The sequence below is a fragment of the Schistocerca gregaria genome, chromosome 3 (genome assembly GCF_023897955.1).
Source record: "Schistocerca gregaria isolate iqSchGreg1 chromosome 3, iqSchGreg1.2, whole genome shotgun sequence".
In the NCBI taxonomy this organism is placed as follows: domain Eukaryota; kingdom Metazoa; phylum Arthropoda; class Insecta; order Orthoptera; family Acrididae; genus Schistocerca; species Schistocerca gregaria.
This window is the reverse complement of record NC_064922.1, coordinates 380,920,884-380,943,996: the sequence shown is the minus strand read 5'-3', so window position 1 is coordinate 380,943,996 and position 23,113 is coordinate 380,920,884. Positions and strand designations below refer to the sequence as shown.

Below are 23,113 nucleotides of genomic sequence, written 5' to 3'. Positions count from 1 at the left end.
CAGGCCTCATACTGCACACACTCCAGACAATGTGCAGAGAGTTAACAAATAGGTGACTGCTGCCAGATGCATCACAGTGAACGAATTGTCACACTACGTTAAGATAGGGGAAGGGAAGTGTTTGCAGAATACTGAAAGTGTTGGTGTTAAAAAATGTTTGTGGCAGGTGGGTTCCCAGGATGTTGACAGTGGCTCACAAAGGAACAAGAAAAACGATATGCAGCGAAATTTTGGAACAGTGCGAGAATGGTGGAGATGAATTTCTTGGAAGAATTGTGGCAGGTGATGAAACATGGCTCCATCGTTTTTCACCAGAGACAAAGAGGCAATCAATGGAGTGGCATCATGCAAATGCACCCAAATGCTGCAATGTTATCATTTACTGTTCCAGACAGTAAACTGACACCAGGCAAATAACCAATTCTGCAAGTGAATCTATATATGCTCTCAAGTTAAATGCCTTAATTAGTGGCCAGATCATTAAGAGAATTTTTTTAAATTTCACATTAAAGATGAAAAGCATTTGCAACAATAAATATCTACATTTATGATGCAAAAAATAGAAACTTTAACAAATTCGTAAGGATTGGGTTTCCTATGAGCTGCCAGATTCAGATGCCAATCTTAAGACATTCAAAGACAGCATAAATTCTAAAGCATGGAATTACCCTGATCATAATATGATAACAGAAGGCGATTTGTAATTTTATCAATAGTGTCTTGAATGAGTTAGTAATCATGAGGCCATAATAGATTTCTATAATATATAAAAAAAAAAGAAAAAGGAACAAAGGAACAACAGCCACCCCACGTTACTGGGTGTCTATTGTGCTCTGACACGTCACATGATTTTTGTGACACATACTGGAGCTGCAGCATATTTCTTTGGCACACTACTATAAAAGATGCATTTTGAAGATGCATGTAAGATTGTCTGAACAACACTCAGTATGAAGGAAGGGTAAAAAATTACAATAAGATCATTTTATCGACCACCAGATTCTTCTCCTGCTGTAACAGAAAACTTTAGAGAAAACTTCAGTTTGATACTTTAACTATCCAGCAATCAATTGGGATAATTATAGTTTGTTAGTGATGAGTGTGACAAAACATCCTCTGAAATATTACTAAATACCAGCTCTGAAAACTGGCTCTAGCTGCCAGAGACTTGGTCTTGTGTGTGTGAGTTGCCTTTGTGTGCATATGTGCGTGTGTGTATGTTATCTAATTTTGACAAAGGCCTTGTCGGCTAAAAGCAAATTGTGTGCCAATCTTTCCGTTCTGCCTTTCTGCGACTCAGCATCTCCGCTATATGATGAATAGCAACCATCCTTTTCATTATATTGTTCTGAAAACTACTTAGAAGAGGTAGTTCAGACCACCACTCATTACAGAAATTTATGAGATCTAATAGCAACAAACAGACCTCTGAGGAAGTCTACATCAAAACTGGTACCAGTGTCCATGAGACAGTTATTAGAACAATGAACACCAAACACAAAGAGCAAATAAAAACAAGCAGAAGGATTTATATGTTCATTAAACTAGACAGAGAAACAACAGTGTCATATCTCAATGAGGAACTTGAAACTTTCAGCACAGAGCAGGAGCATGTAGAGGAACTCTGGTTCAAATTTAAAAGAATAGTTGACCATGCACTGGGTAGATTGAACCCAGTAGAACAGTTCATAATGGGAAGGAACCTCCGTGGTATACAATCAATGTAAAGAAACTTCTAAAGAAACATAGATTACTGCATAATAGGTGTAAAACAAAGTGTAGGACTATAGATAGAGATATGCTGAATGAAATGCATTAGGCTGTCAAGGCAGCAATGTAAAGGTTGTTAGTGGCAATAAAGTTAGTGTCCATTCACTCATGGAAGAGACTGGAACCGAAATTGAGAATTGCAAAGCAAAGGCAGAAATGCTTAACTGTTTTCAAATGTTCTTTTATGAAGGAAACCTCAGGAGTATTACCCCAACTTAATCCTCATACCACTAAGAAGGTGAGTGAAATGGATGTTATTGTCAGAGGCATTAAGAAACAGCTGAAATCATTAAAACTGAGCAAAGCCCCAGGGCCCAATCCCTATCAGATTCAGTGTCAAATTTGTGGGTGAGTTAGTCCTTCTGTTAACAATAATCTATTGTAGATCCATCAAACAAAAATTTGTGCCCAGTATTTGGAAGATAGCACAAGTAACACCTGTCTACAAGAGGGGTAGCAAAAGTTATCCACAAAACTACCATCCATTACCCTTGACATTCACTTGTTGTAGAATCTTGGAACATATTCTGAGCTCAAATATAATGGATTTCAAAAACACAGGTCATGCGAAAGCCAACCTGTCCTTTCCTTGCATGAAATCCTGAAAGCATTGGATCAAGGCAGTCAGGTAGATGTATTTCTCAATTTCCAAAAAGCATTTGACGAAGTACCACACCCATGTTTATTATCAAAACTACATGTCTAGTCATATTTGACTATAGTGAGGCTTTCTTGGTAGGGGAGGATACTGCATGTCATCTTGGATAGTGTGTCACTGACAGATGTAGAAGTAATTGTGGGTGTGCCCCACTGGTGATCTTGTAGATATATTAATAGTAACCTCAGACTTTTTACAGATGATGTAGTTATTTACAACAATATACAATATGAACAAAGCTGTATAAGTATTCAGTCAGATAAGACTTCAAAATAGTGTGATGATTGGCAACTTCCTATATTGTTCAAAAAAGAAAAATTTTGCTCTTCACAAAAGAAATTAAAATAAAACATAGTATCCTATGAGTACAATAATAATAATTATTATTGAGTCACATTTGGATTTTATTGATTCATACAAATAGTCAGGGGTACCACTTAAAAGGGATACGAACTGGAAAAATTACATATTCAAAGTCATAGGTAAAGCATGTAGCAGACTTCAGTTTATTGCTAGAATAATAGGGCAACGTATTTGTTTTGTTCGGTCTGAGATATATATTTCATAGATCCAGTATGGCGTGATTACGCATGGATGTGGAACGAGTCAAAGCAGCTACAATATAGATATCATACAATACAATACAATACAATACAATACATACTTGTATATTACACATGGTAGATGAACAATTCAAAACTGGTACAATACAATAATATAATCGAGATAATAAACAATACAATACAAAAATACAATACTGATAAAAAACAATACAGATACAATGACAAAGGAAATAATCTGAATTACTACTCAAATTATTTATCTCTGCTGAAGAATTCTTCTAAAGAATAGAAACATTTTTCCAGTCGGAATTCTTTTAGCTTTTTTTTTAATAGCATTTTCTTTTCTTTTAGACACTTTATGTTACTTGGGAGTGCGTGAAAGATTTTTGTACTTGTGTACTTTACCTCTTTTTGTACCAGAGAGAGAATTTTCTGTTCACAGTTGCATATCACATTTCCGTCTTGTGTTATAATGACGGTATGCCTCATTTGTTTCATATTCAGAGGAATTGAGAAGTGTGAAAGCCATGAGTGAGAGGAGATATTGTGTGGTAGTGGTTAATATACCTAACTGTTTAAACAGATTGCAACATGAGGTTCTTGGAGGAACACTACATATAAATCGGACTACTTTTTTCTGGCTTACAAAATCTTTTTTTAAAGTGGTTAATTGCCCCAAAAGATTATTCCATAGCACATCACTGAATGAAAGTACCCAAAATATGCAGACTTTGATAGATTGAAGTCTCCAATTTTAGAGATTATTTGGATGGCAAATGTTGCTGAGCTAAGCTTTTTTTAGTGTTTGCTGTATGTGGAATTCCCAGTTGAGCCAGTTATCTATGTGAACGCCTAGGAACTTAGTGCACTGAGCACTCTGTAACTGTTAGCTCTTGTGTGCAATGTTAATCTCTTTTGGGCTTATGTAACTGGATTGGAACTGCATGTAGTTTATTTTACTGAGGTTTATTGCTAGAGAATTTGCTGTAAACCAGTTCAGGGCTGTTGCAAATGCTTGGTTGGCATTTAACTCTAAGTCAATGGAGGTTTTGCTGGATGTCACTATACTTGTGTCATATGCAAACATTGTGATATTGCTAGCACTGTTTGAGGACAGGGGTTGTTGTTGTTGTTGTTGTTGTTGTTGTTGTCTTCAGTCCTGAGACTGGTCTGATGCAGCTCTCCATGCTACTCTATCCTGTGCAAGCTTCTTCATCTCCCAGTACTTACTGCAACCTACATTCTTCTGAATCTGCTTAGTGTATTCATCTCTTGGTCTCCCTCTACAATTTTTATCCTCCACACTGCCCTCCAGCACTAAATTGGTGATCCCTTGATGCCTCGGAACATGTCCTACCAACCGATCCCTTCTTCTAGTCAAGTTGTGCCACAAACTCCTCTTCTCCCCAATTCTATTCAACACCTCCTCATTAGTTATGTGATCTACCCATATAATCTTCAGCATTCTTCTGTAGCACCACAATTCGAATGCTTCTATTTTCTTCTTGTCCAAACTATTTACCATCCATGCTTCACTTCCATACATGGCTACACTCCATACAAATACTTTCAGAAACGAATTCCTGACACTTAAATATATACTCGATGTTAACAAATTTCTCTTCATCAGAAACGCTTTCCTTGCCATTGCCAGTCTACATTTTATATCCTCTCTGCTTCGACCATCATCAGTTATTTTGTTCCCCAAATAGCAAAACTCCTTTACTACTTTAAGTGTCTCATTTCCTAATCTAATTCCCGCAGCATCACCCCACTTAATTCGATTACATTCCATTATCCTCGTTTTGCTTTTGTTAATGTTCATCTTATACCCTCCTTTCAAGACACTGTCCATTCCGTTCAACTGCTCTTCCAAGACCTTTGCTGTTTCTGACAGAATTACAATGTCATCGGCGAACCTCAACATTTTTATTTCTTCTCCATGGATTTTAATACCTAATTCGAATTCCTCTTTTGTTTCCTTTACTGCTTGCTCAATATACAGATTGAATAACATCGGGGACAGGCTACAACCCTGTCTCACTCCCTTCCCAACCACTGTTTCCCTTTCATGCCCCTCGACTCTTATAACTGCCATCTGGTTTCTGTACAAATTGTAAATAGCATTTCGCTCCTGCCACCTTCAGAATTTGAAAGAGAGTATTCCAGCCAACATTGTCGAAAGCTTTCTCTAAGTCTACAAATGCTAGAAACATAAGTTTGCCTTTCCTTAATCTATGCTCTAAGATAAGTCGTAGGGTCAGTATTGCTTCACGTGTTCCAACGTTTCTGCGGAATCCAAACTGGTCTTCCCCGAGGTCGGCTTCTACTAGTTTTTCCATTCGTCTGTAAGGAATTTGCGTTAGTATTGTGCAGCTGTGACTTATTAAACTGATGGTTCGGTAATTTTCACATCTGTCAACACCTGCTTTCTTTGGGATTGGATTTATTATATTCTTCTAGAAGTCTGAGGGTATTTCACCTGTCTCACACATCTTGCTCACCAGATGGTAGAGTTTTGTCAGGACTGGCTCTCCCAAGGCCGTCAGTAGTTTCAATGGAATGTTGTCTACTCCGAGGGCCTTGTTTCGACTCAGGTCTTTCAGTGCTCTGTCAAACTCTTCACACAATATCATGTCTCCCATTTCATCTTCATCTACATCCTCTTCAATTTTCATAATATTGTCCTCAAGTATATCACCCTTGTATAGACCCTCTATATACCCCTTCCACCTTTCTGCTTTCCCTTCTTTGCTTAGAACTGGGTTTCCATCTGAGCTCTTGATTTTCATACAAGTGGCTCTCTTTTCTCTAAAGGTCGCTTTAATATTCCTGTAGGCTGTATCTATCTTACCCCTAGTGAGATAAGCCTCTACATCCTTACATTTGTCCTTCAGCCATCCCTGCTTAGCCATTTTGCAATTGCTGTCAATCTCATTGTTGAGACGTTTGTATTCCTTTTTGCCTGCTTCATTTACCGTGTTTTTATATTTCCTCCTTTCATCAATTAAATTCAATATTTCTTCTGTTACCCAAGGATTTCTACTACCCCTCATCTTTTTACCTACTTGATCCTCTGCTGCCTTCACTACTTCATCCCTCAAAGCTACCCATTCGTCTTCTACTGTATTTCTTCCCCCCATTCCTGTCAATTGTTCCCTTATGCTGTCCCTGAAACTCCGTACAACCTCTGGTTTAGTCAGTTTATACAGATCCCATCTCCTTAAATTTCCACCTTTTTGCAGTTTCTTCAGTTTTAATCTACAGTTCATAACCAATAGATTGTGGTTAGAGTCCACATCGGCCCCTGGGAATGTCCTACAATTTAAAACCTGGTTCCTAAATCTCTGTCTTACCATTATATAATCTATCTGATACCTTTCAGTATCTCCAGGATTCTTCCATGTATACAAACTTCTTTTATGATTCTTGAACCAAGTGTTAGCTATGATTACGTTATGCCCTGTGCAAAATTCTAACAGATGGCTTCCTCTTTCACTTCTTAGCCCCAACCCATATTCACCTACTATGTTTCCTTCTCTCCCTTTTCCTGCACTCAAATTCCAGTCACCCATGACTATTATATTTTCGTCTCCCTTCACTACCTGAATAATTTCTTATATCTCATCATAGATTTCTTCCATTTCTTCGTCATCGGCATAGCTAGTTGGCATATAAACTTGTACTACTGTAGTAGGCATGGGCTTCGTGTCTATCTTGGCCACAATAATATGTTCCCTATGCTGTTTGTAGGAGTTTACCCGCACTCCAATTTTTTTATTCATTATTAAACCTACTCCTGCATTACCCCTATTTGATTTTGTATTTATAAGCCTGTATTCACCTGACCAGAAGTCTTGTTCCTCCTGCCACCGAACTTCACTGATTCCCACTATATTAACCTATCCATTTCCCTTTTTAAATTTTCTAACCTACCTGCCCGATTAAGGGATCTGACATTCCACGCTCCGATCTGTAGAATGCCAGTTTTCTTTCTCTTGATAACGACGTCCTCTTGAGTAGTCCCTGCCCAGAGATCCGAATGGGGGACTATTTTACCTCAGGAATATTTTACACAAGAGGACGCCATCATCATTTAACCATACGGTAAAGCTGCATGCCCTCGGGAAAAATTGCGGCTGTAGTTTCCCCTTGCTTTCATACGTTCGCAGTACCACAACAACAAGGCTGTTTTGGTTAATGTTACAATGCCAGATCAGTCAATCATCCGGACTGTTGCCCCTGCAACTACTGAAAAGGCTGCTGCCCCTCTTCAGGAACCACATGTTTGTCTAGCCTCTCAACAGATACCCCTCCATTGTGGTTGCACCTACGGTACGGCTATCTGTATCGCTGAGGCACGCAAGCCTCCCCACCAACGGCAAGGTCCATGGTTAATGGAGGGAGGAACCTTAGTTAGATTACAGAATATGCCAACGGGTAATTTTTTCTTGTCAAGGCATTCTAAAACGTTATTTGTAAGTGCATAAATTGCTTTGGTTGTGGATATACCTGATCTGAAACCAAATTGTTGTTTACTAATTAGTGCAAATTTTTCTATGGGTGACTGACGATCCTGACATATAATAATTTTTCACAGACTTTAGAAAATGCTGTTGCAAGAAAGATAGGATGATAATTGGAAACATCTATCGGATCACCTTTTTTGTAGAGGGGCTTCACAGTAACATACTTCATTCTGTCAGGGAAGATGCCTTGATTTAGAGAGGAATTGAATATATGAACTAGAGCTTTAAGAGAGTTGATTACAGCTCGCTTTTAGGAGTTTGCTGGAAATATTGTCTACACCCGATGAATTTTTACTTTTTAGAGACACTATTGTTTTTCTTACTTCTTGCACAGTTATGCGGGCCATACCTATCAGGTCTACAGAGTTAGGGAAAAGTTCTTTCAGAGTTTTTATTGCCTTTTCTGAAGAGCTTTTGCATTCTGTTTTCTCAGCAACAGTTAAAAAGTGTTCATTAAAGATTTTAGTTGCAATATCTTGATTTTGAACTAGCTTACCTTCATTGTTAAGAGCAATATTTTGGGTCTTGTTGGAGTAATTTGCACCAGTCTCATTTTTTATCACTTCCCATATAGTTTTGATTCTTTCAGTGGAGTTATTAATTTTTGATCACAAATACATATTTTTTGATTTCTGAATGACTTTGTTCAATATTTTACAGTATTTTTTATAGTTATTTAAAAGGTTAGGGTCATCTGATTTTTTTGAGGCAATGTACAACTCACTCTCTCTCTCTCTCTCTCTCTCTCTCTCTCTCTCTCTCTCTCTCTCTCTCTCTCTCTCTTTTGCAAGACATCCTAATTCCAGTGGTAATCCAAGGCTTGTTGGTGGATTTTTTACTGTGGGTTTTAAATATCCCTTTTTGGCAAGGTAGTTTCAAATATTAGAGCCACTTCATTACTGAAAAGATTGTATTTGGAATTGGCATTTTCTACATTATATACTGGACCCCAGTCTATGTTTTGGAGATGTGATTTAAAGATCTCAACAGTTTCATCAGTAGATTTCCAAGTAATTTTCCAGTTCGGACCACTGTTAATCTCACAAATAGTTGAATTGTTAATGATGAGTCTTTGTCCATCATGGTCAGAGAGACCATTCAGGACTTGCCTGACAGCTATATCATCAATCTTGGTTATGTCAATAAATACATTATCAATTAATGATTTTGTTCGTGAAGTTAATCTGGTGGGACACTTTACAACAGAAGCAAGATTATATGAGGGCATCAACTTCTCAAGATCTACTCTGCCTCTGGAGTTTGTTAGGAAATTTGTATTGAAGTCTCCAACAACTATGACATATCTACTGAGTTTAAATATGTATATTAAGAGTGCATCTAACTGTTTATTTATTTTTTTAAAGCTAAAGTTACCTGAAGGTGCCCTGTATAAAGCTACTACTGCTATATAAGAATCATTTAAAGCCATCTCTATGGCACAAGCTTCAAACTGTTGATCTATACAAAAATTCTGCACATTAATTACACTACATGTGATGCTGTTTCTGACATAGACTGCTACTCCACCTTTTTCTATAAATTTCCTACAGTAAGATGTTGCTAAGCAGTAATTATTCACAGCAAGTTTTTCAATATCTGACATAACATGGTGCTCACTAAAGTACAGAACATGGGCACAATCTATACCTTGGGGTTCCTGGATATTAATTAAGAGTTCATTAATCTTGTTGCTCAGGCTACATATGTTTTGATGATAAATAGTCAGATTTTGATTTCCAGAACCACTTACACATTTATCCCTAAAAAAGAAATATTAGTTGACAGAGTGGGTTTGGTATTTTTTCACTATACATTTATTCAAGTTGGTATGTTTCCATGTACTGAGAGACTGGGAAGAATCAGCTTTATCTGGTGTTTTCAGCAGCCATTTGTCCAAAGTTGTCTGTCTATACCCATTCCTGCAGTCTTCTTGTGTTGTGGAGCACTCATTCTATGATATGTGTCTTTTGAGTGTATGTTGTTCCTAGCATTTATGACAATTTCACAAATAATGGATGCTAAGTGACTTTTTTTCACGCCAATTGAGGAGAAGGCCGTGAGTAGTGTACAGATCTCTACTAAAATTTTGCATGTTAACCATTTGTACATTTGTGTAACAATTGCAAATTTCTGCATATTGACTGTTTGTATATGGTACAGCTATCTTAACACACAAGAATTGAGGCAAGTCATACCTGTGTGGAATATTGAGAACAATGACGTTTGAGTCATTTAGGTGGTTTAGAGCAAATTTTAAGTCATTAACAGCATGCAAACCATCGTTGTGTGCAACATCATTTGCACCACCACAGATTACAATGAAGTCTCCCTTCACTGTCTTTCGAGAGATATTGTTTACAGTTGAAAGCACTTGGTCAAGACAAATGCCAGGTTTAATAAAACCTAAAGCATTTACTTCATTGTTTTAAGCTTTTTATTTCGTGTGCAAGGCCTCTAAGATAACTATCACCCATTAAACATAATTTATTCTTCTTACTGCATTTGTGGTGTTAGTTAAATTAACTGTCATCTTAAATGATGAATTTACATTGCTTCTGTTTATGAGTGATGGTTTTGGCTGGCAAGGTTCCACAGTCTGCTTAATAACAGGCTTTTCTTTTATATGGTGCACAATTTGATCTTTTGTAGATAAGCCTACCGTTTTTTGGAGCATGGCAGGAGAATTTATTACTAAAGATGACGAAATGATTGTGCTATGGTTAGTGTTACTGGTACACTCAGAATGTGTTGGAATACTTGAAATGGCAACAGAATCTTCGGTCACTGTGTACACTTTATTTCCATCGAATTCTCTTACGCCCTGCTCGGAGGTTTTTAGTTTTAGTCTAAGAGGGTCTATACAAGGCCGATGTACTTCAGGGAAATTTTATGGAAATGGAAGAGGATGTAGATGAAGATGAAATGGGAGATAAGATACTGCTTGAAGAGTTTGACAGAGCACTGAAAGACCTGAGTCGAAACAAGGCCCCAGGAGTAGACAACATCCCATTAGAACTACTGACGGCCTTAGGAGAGCCAGTCCTGACAAAACTCTACCATCTGGTGAGCAAGATGTATGAGACAGGCGAAATTCCATTAGACTTCAAGAAGAATATAATAATTCCAATTCCAAAGAAAGCAGGTGATGACAGATGTGAAAATTACTGAACTATCAGTTTAATAAGTCACTGCTGCAAAATAATAAAGCGAATTCTTTACAGACGAATGGAAAAACTGGTATAAGCCAACCTCGAGGAAGATCAGTTTGGATTCTGCAGAAATGTTGGAACACGTGAGGCAATACTGACCCTACGACTTAGCTTAGAAGCTACATTGAGGAAGGGCAAACCTACGTTTCTAGCATTTGTAGACTTAGAGAAAGCTTTTGACAATGTTGATTGGAATACTCTCTTTCAAATTCTGAATGTAGCAGGGGTAAAATACAGGGAGCAAAAGGCTATTTATAATTTGTACAGAAACCAGATGGCAGTCATAAGAGTCGAGGGGCATGAAAGGGAAGCAGTGGTTGGGAAGGGAGTGACACAGGGTTGTAGCCTGTCCCCGATGTTAATCAATCTGTATATTGAGCAAGCAGTAAAGGAAACAAAAGAAAAATTTGGCATAGGTATTAAAATCCATGGAGTAGAAATGAAAACGTTGATGTTCGCCGATGACATTGTAATTCTGTCAGAGACAGCAAAGGACTTGGAAGAGCAGTTGAACGGAATTGATAGTGTCTTGGAAGGAGGATATAAGATGAAGATCAACAAAAGCAAAACGAGGATAATGGAATGTAATCGAATTAAGTGGGGTGATGCTGAGGGAATTAGATTAGGAAATACGAAACTTAAAGTAGTAAAGGAGTTCTGCTGTTTGGGGAGCAAAATAACTGATGGTGGTCGAAGTAGAGAGGATATAAAATGTAGACTGGCAATGGCAAGGAAAACGTTTCTGAAAAAGAGAAATTTGTTAACATTGAGTATAGGTTTAAGTGTCAGGAAGTCGTTTCTGAAAGTATTTGTGTGGAGTGTAGCCTTGTATGGAAGTGAAACATGGATGATAAATAGTTTGGACAAGAAGAGAATAGAAGCTTTTGAAATGTGGTGCTACAAAAGAATGCTGAAGATTAGATGGGTAGATCATATAACTAATGAGGAGGTATTGAATAGAATTGGGGAGAAGAGGAGTTTGTGGCACAACTTGACTAGAAGAAGGGATCGGTTGGTAGGACATGTTCTGAGGCATCAAGGGATCACCAATTTAGTGCTGGAGGGCAGTGTGGAGGATAAAAATTTGAGAGGGAGACCAAGAGATGAATACACTAAGCAGATCCAGAAGGATGTAGGTTGCAGTAAGTACTGGGAGATGAAGAAGCTTGCACAGGATAGAGTAGCATGGAGAGCTGCATCAAACCAGTCTCAGGACTGAAGACAACAACAAACAATGATCATTTTCAAGACTTTTGAGTCTATCAGCTAACACTTTGTTTTCTGCCAAGAATCTGCACACAATTTCTTGCAACGAATTAATAGTTTCAACTAGTTTTGCTTTGTCAGGATAGACTTTCACACATTACACACTTACATTTTGATCTGGATGATTTTTCACTGCGCATTTTTTTGCGTGGCACTAGACTTGAAACTTTGTGAAGCACTTTTGTTGATCATCTTCTCGCTATTGATGCCGGATAACATTTGAAAATTCGAAATAACTGGAGGCACAAATTCACTAAACTTCTCAATTGCCGCCATCTTGTTTTGTAAACAGTCTAGTGTGGAGACTGCTGACAAATCACAAGTGTGATCCATCCTAAAATATTGCTCAAGTGTGTGGAACTCAGGCCAAACTGGACTAGAAAGGGATACTGAACGTATAAATAGAAGGCCAGCACAAATGGTCACAGGTTTGTTTGACCCATGGGAAAGTGTCACTGAGATGTTAAAAGAACTGAACTGGCAAATTCTTGAAGACAGACAGAAACTATACCAAGAGAAGTCTAATAACAAAGTTTCAAGAACAGGCTTTAAAAGATGATGCTGGGAGTATACACATCGCTCCCACAGGCATCACTAGGATAGGATTAGATTAATTCAAGCATGCACAGAGGCATTTACACAATCATTTTTTCCCATGTACCATATATGAATGCAAAGGGCAAAAGCCCCAGTAACTGGTACAGTGCCGTGCACACTCTGCCATGCACTTCACAGTCATTCACAGAATACAGATGTAGGTGAAAAAGAAAATTCACTGCAAAAACAAGAAATGGAAATGAAATTTCAAACTATGGTAGAGTTTTCTAAACTTTGGAAGACTTCAGAAAAGAAATGAAAAAAACTCCATTGAACAGACCTCAGGCCTAACAGTACCAACTGACTGCCACATCATCCTCAGCCAAGAGGCATCACTGGCTGCAGATATGGAAGGCCAGGTGGACAGCACACCGCTCTCCCAGCCGTTGTCAGTTCTCAAGACCAGAGCCACTTCTTCTCAGTAAGTAACTCTTCAATTGGCCTCACAAAGGATGAGCGCGCACTGCTTGCCTACAGAGCTTGGCAGACCTGGATGGTCACCTATCCAAGTGCCAGCCAAGCCCAACAGCATTTAACTTTGGTGTTTCTGATGAGAACTGGTGTTATTGCAGTAAGGCCACTGGCCAAAAGAAATGAAAGATGATATCAAAAATGTTAGTGAACAAATTTAAAGAATGAGCCTGCAGAACAATACAACCTTACAGACAGCAAAGTAGAAAATTTTAACTGGTAACACTGCTGAGAAGAATATCTTTAGCTCTATCAGAATTCATTACAGCAGCATGTGTAAAAAAGCAGAGGAAGATGTGACATTACCTGACCATTCTGGCATTTATGCCAGATATAATTAATTCCAAAGCTACTCTGGAAATAAAATACAAACAACCAAAGACTGGAATAAATATCATTAAGTAAAGGGTGTCATGAAGTAATCCTTCACAGGGAAGCTCGAAGTTTTGTACAGAACTTATGACACCATCATCATTGGCCATTTGACACCCACTAAGGGATAAATGCTTCGTTTAAAACTTGTCATGAATTGCACCCATCAGTTTCACACATCCATGTAGCTCCTTCATGTTTCCTAATATCATCTACCCATTTTGTACCCATCAAAGTCAGTGGTACCTTGTAATTCCTTCAAAGTCTCTGGCACTGACTTTGATGCACCTTTATTTTATATTTGAAATTGTATGGCCAATCCAATAGTCAGATCAATAGATGTCAGCTAGGAGGGGGAGGATGTCGTAACGAGCTATCTGCACTTTGTGTTATACCATCTCTGTACTCCATACTATGTTTGCTTTTCTTGACAGCAAATAAATGTTCTTGTTGTTGTGTAAATTTAATATTTACTTTAGGTCATCCACGATCACAGCTGATCTTCCATAACCAGATTTCCATTAATGTGTGAAATTTTCAGTTTTTGTGACACTTGAATCACAATGAGAGTTCCAATTTTCTTCTCTTTCCTTTTCAAACTACTACTGCTACTACCAATAACAATAATAAATATTATTATTATTATAACAACACTAACTCAATTATTTTAAACACAATTAACAACTATGTTGGAAAAGACAGATTGCTAATTACCATAAAAAAAAAAAAACACGTCAAGCTGCACACAGGCACAATTAAAAGACACTCACATAAGCTTTCAGCCACACCCTTAGTCAGTAAAGGACCGACAGTAATCTGGAGGGAGTTGGAAAGCAGAAGGGATAGTACAAGGTGCATTCAAGTTCTAAGGCCTCCGATTTTTTTTTTTTTCCTAATTAACTACTCACCTGAAATCGATGAAAATGGCGTTACTTCTCGACGTAATCGCCCTGCAGACGTACACATTTTTCACAACTCTGACGCCATGATTCCATGGCAGCAGCGAAGGCTTCTTTAGGAGTCTGTTTTGACCACTGGAAAATCGCTGAAGCAATAGCAGCACGGCTGGTGAATGTGCGGCCACAGAGAGTGTCTTTCATTGTTGGAAAAAGCCAAAAGTCACTAGGAGCCAGGTCAGGTGAGTAGGGAGCATGAGTAATCACTTCAAAGTTGTTATCACGAAGAAACTGTTGCGTAACGTTAGTTCCATGTGCGGGTGCGTTGTGTTGGTGAAACAGCACACGCGCAGCCCTTCCCGGACGTTTTTGTTACAGTGCAGGAAGGAGTTTGTTCTTCAAAACATTTTTGTAGGATTCACCTGTTACCGTAGTGCCCTTTGGAACGCAATGGGTAAGGATTACGCCCTCGCTGTCCCAGAACACGGACACCATCATTTTTTCAGAATTGGCGGTTACCCGAAATTTTTTTGGTGGCGGTGAATCTGTGTGCTTCCATTGAGCTGACTGGCGCTTTGTTTCTGGATTGAAAAATGGCATCCACGTCTCATCCATTGTCACAACTGACGAAAAGAAAGTCCCATTCATGCTGTTATTGCGCGTCAACATTGCTTGGCAACAGGCCACACGGGCAGCAATGTGGTCGTCCATCAGCATTCGTGGCACCCACCTGGATGACACTTTTCGCATTTTCGGGTCGTCATGCAGGATTGTGTGCACAGAACCCACAGAAATGCCAACTCTGGAAGCGATCTGTTTAATAGTCATTCGGCGATCCCCCAAAACAATTCTCTCCACTTTCTCGATCATGTCGTCAGACCGGCTTGTGCGAGCCCGAGGTTGTTTCGGTTTGTTGTCACACGATGTTCTGCCTTCATTAAACTGTCACACCCATGAACGCACTTTTGACACATCCATAACTCCATCACCACATGTCTCCTTCAACTGTCGATGAATTTCAATTGGTTTCACACCACGCAAATTCAGAAAACGAATGATTACACGCTGTTCAAGTAAGGAAAACGTCGCCATTTTAAGTATTTAAAACAGTTCTCATTCTTGCCGCTTGTGGTAAAATTCCATCTGTCGTATGGTACTGCCATCTCTGGGACATATTTACAATGAAGGTGGCCTCATTTTAAAGCAATGCGCATGTTTCTATCTCTTTCCAGTCCGGAGAAAAAAAATTGGAGGCCTTAGAACTTGAATGCACCTCGTAGTGTAAGGGGACGGGGTGAGACGAATGCTGTCTGGTGAGCTGTGCACAGACTAGACAGCCAACAGGGGCAGCATCAGGAGGTTGTGAGGTGGGGGGGGGGGGGGGGGGGGGAGGGAGAGAGAGAGAGAGAGAGAGAGAGAGAGAGAGAGAGAGAGAGAGAGAGAGATGGCCTATACACTGGCAGAGGGCTGCAAATACACAGAGTAGGAGATGGAATGACAGGATAGCGGGGGTGGAACCTGTGGGGGGAGTGTGTGGGGACAGTATGATACCCTAAGTTGAGGCCAGGATAATTACAGGCACAGAGAATGTGTTTTAAGGGTAACTCCCATCTGCACAGTTCAGAAAAGCTGGTGGTGGAGGGAAGGATCCAGTTCACTTGAGTAGTGAAGCACCCATTTAAATAAAGTTTGTGATGTTCAGCTGCATGCTGTTCCACGTGGTGATCTACTTTGCTCTTGGCCACAGTTTGGCGGTGGCCATTCAGCCTGATGGACAGCTGGTTGGTAGTCACATCAATATAAAAAGCCGTCCATTGATTGCAGCAGAGCTGGTAAATGACATGGCTGCTTTCACAGGTGGCCCGAGTGCTGATCGGGTATGATAAACCTGTGACAGGACTGGAATAGGAAGTGCTGGGTGGGTGGATTGGGCAAGTTTTGTACCTGGGTCTTCCACAGGGGTATGATTCTTGTGGCAAAGGGCTGGAATTGCGAGTGGCATAGGGATGGACTAGGATGTTGTGGAGGCTGGGTGGGCAACAGAACACCACTTGAGGAGGGGTGGGAAGTATCTCAGGTAGGATGTCCCTCATTTAAAGACATGGTGAAGGATAGGGTTCAGTTGTTCCAGTCAAGGGTAGTACTGGATAATGAATGGGACATTCATTTGTGGCTGGCTCTTGAGCGTGGTGGGATGATTGGGATGTGAGGAGGAATGGCATGGGAGATCTGTTTGTGCACTAGGTCTGGGGGATAGTGTCCGTTAGTGAAGGCCTTGGTGAGACCCTCAGCATACTGAGCAAGAGAGTTTCTGCGACTGCAGATACACCGTCCCTTGGTAGCCAGGCTATACGGGAGGGATTTTTTGGTGTGAAAGGGATGACAGCTGTCAAAATCTGGTACTGTTGTTGGTTGGTGGGTTTAATGTGGACAGAGGTGTGGATGGAGTCATCAGAGAGGTGGTCAACATCTAAGTAGATGGCAAGCTTAGTTGAGGAGGACCACGTGAAGTGGATGGGAGAGAAGGTGTTGAGATTGTGAAGGAACAACAATAGTGTGTCGTGACCCTGAATCCAGATCATGAAGATAGCATGAATGAATCTGAAACTGACTAGGAGTTTGGCGTTTTTGGAGGCTAGGAAGGTCTGCTCTAGAAGGGGCATAGAATGGTTGGCATAGGAGGATGCCATGCAGGTGCCCATGGCTGTGCCACAGATTTGTTTATATACCTTCCCTTCAAATGAGAAGTAGTTGTGGGTCAGGATAAAATGAGTAGGTGTATGAGGAATGAAGTAGTGGGTTTGGAGTCTGAAGGACATCGTGAAAAGTGGTGTTCAATAGCGGTAAGACCATGGGCATGAGGGAAGCTGGTATATAGGGAGGTGACGTCAACAGTGACGAGTTGGAATCCCGGAGGTAAAGGGGTGGGGATGGTGAAGAGTTCGTTTTAAATACAATTACATTTAGATAGTGTCTGCAGATAACATTGGCAGAAATAAGGAGTACAGGAGCCGCAAATGTTACATAAATGTAATATTCATAGTTCAACAATTGTGCTACTGACCACAAGGAAAATAAGAGAACATACACTGGGCAAGAAGCATCAATAATAATAATAATAATAATAATAATAATAATAATAATAATAATAATATAATACTTATTATTATTCTTGTTATTATTTCAGAATAAAACAGTAATCAGTTGCACAATTAGGAAATTTATTTTGTTTCATTGGTTTCAACAGATCTGTCTGTCTCTCTTCAGAAGCTTAATATTGATTTAGCAGATGTCAGTATCTTCATCACAGAAGCATCACTCCACGACATGTTGAAAAATGTACATGTTGTATGTAATAAACACATGTTGATAACTTACAGTCTTACAGTGAATCAATCACATTTATATACAGTACATAAATCTTGACTGTGTACATAAACATGATTCACTCACTATAAATTATCAATAAGAGCTTATAGCAACCACATAAAATAAGTGAATTTTTTGACAAGTCATGGCATTATGCTTCTGCAAAGAAAATACTGACATCTGCCACAACAATGTTCAGCTTCTGAAGATAACAGATTAATGTGTTGAAAGTGGTAAAACGAAATACATTTCCTAAATGTGAGACTTACGATGGAATTTTATTCTGAAATGTATTCTACAGTAGTTGAGAAAATAACATCTATGAGTGAAATCAGTAGTAATAGTAACAACAACAGCAACAATAACAAGAGCAATAACAATAATCCTTAGCTGTAGCAAAAATTACCTTGCTGTTGCTACAATAGCAGAAACTTTCTGATTTTTGAAACACATGTTGGCCAAACAGCTAAGGCTTGGCATCTGCACTTTGTAATGTGGTGAACACAGCAGTGATGCTAAAATAGGAATTGCTCCCTGGTTACATAGTAGTGTTTGGTTTTCCACTGTCTATAAAACAAATAAGTTTCTATTAACTTTGCACAAGATCACATTAGTTTAAAATATGAACACAAGCAAAAATTGATCTATGGATTATAATTAGCATAATAGTTATCATCGCTAGCCATTTACAAGATTTAAAAAAATAGTAAATAATTTGATTAAAAATTTAGTTCCACACATGCAATGGAATGGTGGAGGGAAAACGAGGAAGAGGGAAAAAAAAGATATCAAATGCTGGACACTATCAAAGGAGGCAAATATTCAGAAATGAAAAAACTGGCTATGGACAGACAAAAGTGGAAGAGGCTTCATCCATGACAAGACCTGCTGTAAGGCAGAATACCATACTACTGTTACTACTAAATGCAAGACAGGAAGTTCAGCAAAAGAAATAATGATGATAACCATACAACAAATGTGTGCACTTTGTCACATAATACTATACTTTTCTGGACTACAGTACTGAACTTCCCTGCCAAAAAAATGATTTCCTATACTCATGTCACAAAATATAGCCTACACAATACGTTGTTAACAATTTTTCAAACATCACGTAAAGTAACTTTCTGACATCCGTGTATCATATTTGCCTGAATGTGTACCCCATCCCTATTTGCTTGTAATAAGATTCATATCTTTCTGATTACTACTACTACTGTTAAATTTGTTCAATATACTTTCTTGTGCTACTACCTAATCTAGCCCCACATATTTCATCAACAGCAGAAACCTTTGAGGAAAATCATGTTTTGGTATGATAAGCATAGAGATACCACTGAGAATAACAGATTTAAAGAGAGTGGCACTATTAACAAATGATACCCTAGCACTTTATGTTGCTGGCAACATGATGTCTGTGTTGTTGGCGGCTTCTTCACTACAGAACCAGAACTCTGGATGTGAAAATTTCATGTACAGTGTAACTTGATTCAACACTGTACCTAGTTCATAACAGATACATTCTAGTGACTTTTCTAGCAACTATTTTGTTTATTTCTCCCATTATTGTTTACCTTCTTTCCAATTCTCCCCATCTTCTCATCGTCTCATAACATTTTCTTGAGTCTTAAAATCTAGATTGAGAAAAGAATACGTAGAAACCTAAATAAGGAAATTGTGTCAGTGAGAAATTAATATTGCGCCACTAACTCTGCTGTCGTGCCTTCAAATGCAATCTGTTCCTATTTTTTAACTGCAGGAATTTATAACATGGAGAAACATCTCTGAAAGCATTCATTTATTTCATCAGCTATAAAATGTATACTGTGGCTTCCTATGAACCGAATAAATCTCAAAAAAATTTACTTTTGCCTGAATAGGCATACAAAAACTATGCATTCGTAGTACCCCATGGCAGAGAATGCTCGTTTTCATCACTAAATTTATTTCCTGAAATGACCCAAAGTGAGAGGGTCAAGGGTAAACTTCCCACAACATTGCAGTGAGTCGCTATGGTTTATAATCTATTTTATATGATCTGCCTAACATGAGTTGTTGCAACATTCATTATGTATTGCCAGAATGAATTTTTCACTCTGCGGTGAAGTGTGCACTGATATGAAACTTCCTAGCAGATTAAAATTACATAGTGGATGGGGATTTGTACCTAGGACCTTTGCCTTTCCTTGGGCAAGTGCTCTACCAACTGAGCCACCTGAGCATGACTCATGGCCTGTCCCTCTCAGCTTTACTTACCCTAGGTCTCAGGTTTGAGTCCCGTCTGGCACACTGTTTTAATCTGGCAGGAAATCAATCAAAGTTTTCTTATGTACAGCATTTTCTTCCAGCCATCTAGAATATGCTGTAAACACTTTTAAAAACATTCTATTCGTGCCCCCATTCTCTACATTCTGGTCTGTGCTGTCATTTATCATATCTCACTCACTGTACCTTCATATATGTCTTTCATAATCCTAAATACTCTTGCAATATTTCCCACATTTAGCTGTTCTGTTCTTTCAGACTGTCTGGACATATTCATTGCCCACTCCATTCCTTTTCTGACATACACCTACATCTACACTTTGCAAGCTGCCTTGCACTTTGAAGTGGAGATTATTTTTGATAGCACTCTCGCTTCTCGCTCTTATCTGTACCATTTGTGAAAGGTACAAGGGAAGAACAGTGGCCTATAAGCTTTAGTACAAGTCCTAAGTTCTCTAACTTTCTCAGTGGTAATCATTCTACAAGATGTATATTGGAGGAAAATAATTCATTCCTCAGTTCTTTTTGAATGCTTGTCCTCAAAATTTGAACAGCAAACCTCTCCATGAAGAACAATGCCTATCTAGTAGCTCTGCTGTTGGAATTTGTTGAACAGCTCCACAATGGTCTTGCACTTACAAAATGATCTTGTCACAAAATGAATCACTCTCCTACACACACACTCTCTCTCTCTCTCTCTCTCTCTCTCTCTCCCCCAGTCCCTCTCCCTCTCTCCTTTTACTCCAACCTGGTAAGGATTGCAGACTGATGAGAAATACACATGAACTTATCAAACATAAACCATGTTGCTTCCTGTTTTTCAACATCTAACACTGCTTTGTTGCTCACCATTTATTCCCCCAATTAAATTTGTCTTCTTTGATGTCACAATGGTATTCTGCTATTCAGAGAATCATCTCATTATCATTATTATCCTATTCACTAATTTTTTTTGAATACACATTGCTGCAACTGGGACTACTCAATTCTTGATTTATTGTTCAAATATTCATTTATCACATTTATTTTTATTGTTGTTGTTATCAACAACATTATTATTTAATAATCTGTAGATAATTTATCTTTGATTTACTGCTGCAATAATACTGTTTTATTTTAGAGTAGTGACTATGCTACAGGAGGTTTCGACAAATCAGTCGTCCAATCCTCTGTTCAAGAGTTCTTTCAAGTCTCCTAAATAATAAATTTATCTTGATTGGGCTTTGAATTACCCGCATCCTCCTTTCATCTCAATTCTCTGTGTTCTCTATAATCAGTTTCTTCACCATTAGTCAAGAAAATTGAACCTACTTTCTGGAAGTGCAATAGTTTGTGTTTGTTAGTTTTGTGGTGGTTTTCATCATCTTTTGTGATTATACTCATTCTATTATGTTTTATTCTAAAGAAACTTATCATTGATTTTAAATAGACCAAACCATACCAAGCATTACAATGAACCACTCCCTACTCTTGAATGAAAGACAATTTGCACACATAAAAAGACAACCTGTATTGCCTATAAGAGTAAATATACACAGGTGTGGGATGAATAATTTACCTTGCATGCTGCAGAAAGTATTGTAGTAACACACACTTGGTTGGAAACATAAAAAGACAACCTGTATTGCCTATAAGAGTAAATATACACAGGTGTGGGATGAATAATTTACCTTGCATGCTGCAGAAAGTATTGTAGTAACACACACTTGGTTGGAAACCGACTGATGTGTAAGGTTTAACAAATGTAATGGAAGGCCCTCATCTTGACATATTAGCCCCACTGGTGCACATGGAGACTGGAATATTGTCCGCAGGCAGCAGAGGCTCACTTCAACTAACTTAGTACTTTCACTCACCAGACCTGGAGAATTACACATACACACACATTTTCAATTAGCAATTTTTTGAAAAACATATTTTTGATTAAAATTTGATTTTTTTGTTGATAAAAATCCCACATGCACATACATGCCAGCAATCTCTCTCTCTCTCTCTCTCTCTCTCTCTCTCTCTCTCTCTCTCTCTCTCTCTCTCTCTCTCATCCCTCCCAAACACAGAGAGAAACCCAGCATTGCCCAGGTGTTGATTTATAGCTATGCGTCCACACCCATATCACAAAGTGTCTGCTCTTGTACTTAATGTTTATAACATCATATCTCTTGAACTATGTGTCAAATGAGGATATAATTTAGTAGAGACATTCAGTGACATATGTAGTTACTGTCTGTAAAATGTTTTGTGTATGGAGTTAGTACCAACAAAGAAATAAATTTAATCATCTTGCACAATGTGGCTGTTTTTCACATGTCTCCATTTTTATGATATCATATTTTTTTAACTGTGTGTCGTACGATGATGTAATATCGTAGGAACATTCAGTGACATATGTGAATACTGTCTGCAAAAAGAAATGATTGTGAATAGAGTTAATGGCAAAGAAGTAACAAATTTAAATGTCACGCAAGATTTGGCAGTTTTTCAAGCATCTTATTGTTTATGACATCATATCTCCTGAACTATGTATCACACAATGATACAATTTTGCAGTTACATGCAATGCCATATATGTATACTGTCTGCAAAATACGTCACAAATACAGTTTGTAGTAAAGAAGTAATAAATTACAATGTCGTGACTCATACGGAATTTTTACTGCATGAACAGCAGAAAAGTAGTAAGTGACATACTTCTTTCTTTTTATCATTTTGTAGGGATTGTCAGTGAGAAAAAGATTCTGTAAAGATTGGAAATTGTATGTAAAATTTGGTGCAAGTTGCCAAGTACTCTCATTCTCAAATACTGGGTGTATAAAGTCTGGGAATCCATGTATTGCGGGCCACACTTATTTTTCACCTCCAGCCTTTCGATATGTAGTTTGTTCTTACCCCCATAGCGACTGATGCCTGACAAAGATGTGTGTATCACGACTGCAGAGGCACAACAAGCAGTGTACAAGTAGCTGGAATCTATGTACTTCCTATGTGCTGGAGAAAGTGTGTTGAACAACAGGGAGACAAGATACGTCAAAAAATGACACACTTGTGTTCCACTTTCGCTCAATTTAAAAAGTATTTCAGGTTTTCATTTCACTCCCCTTCACGCAGAAAACAGCTGAGGCGGGAGGGGGGCAAAACTAATAGTGTGAAT

General features: G+C 38.6%; 1 protein-coding gene across 1 annotated transcript in view; it reads right to left on the bottom strand.

The window, feature by feature from the left end:
• The window catches only part of LOC126355010 (armadillo repeat-containing protein 8-like), a 140,717-nt gene that overhangs the window by 107,464 nt on the left and 10,140 nt on the right, over window positions 1–23,113 (bottom strand). Inside the window, exons 4-5 of the mRNA XM_050005150.1 lie at window positions 21,636–21,826; window positions 18,107–18,267 (exon numbers count right to left, since the gene is read on the bottom strand). Coding sequence (XP_049861107.1) covers window positions 18,107–18,267; window positions 21,636–21,826 — 352 coding nt within the window. The remainder of the gene's footprint in view (window positions 1–18,106; window positions 18,268–21,635; window positions 21,827–23,113) is intronic.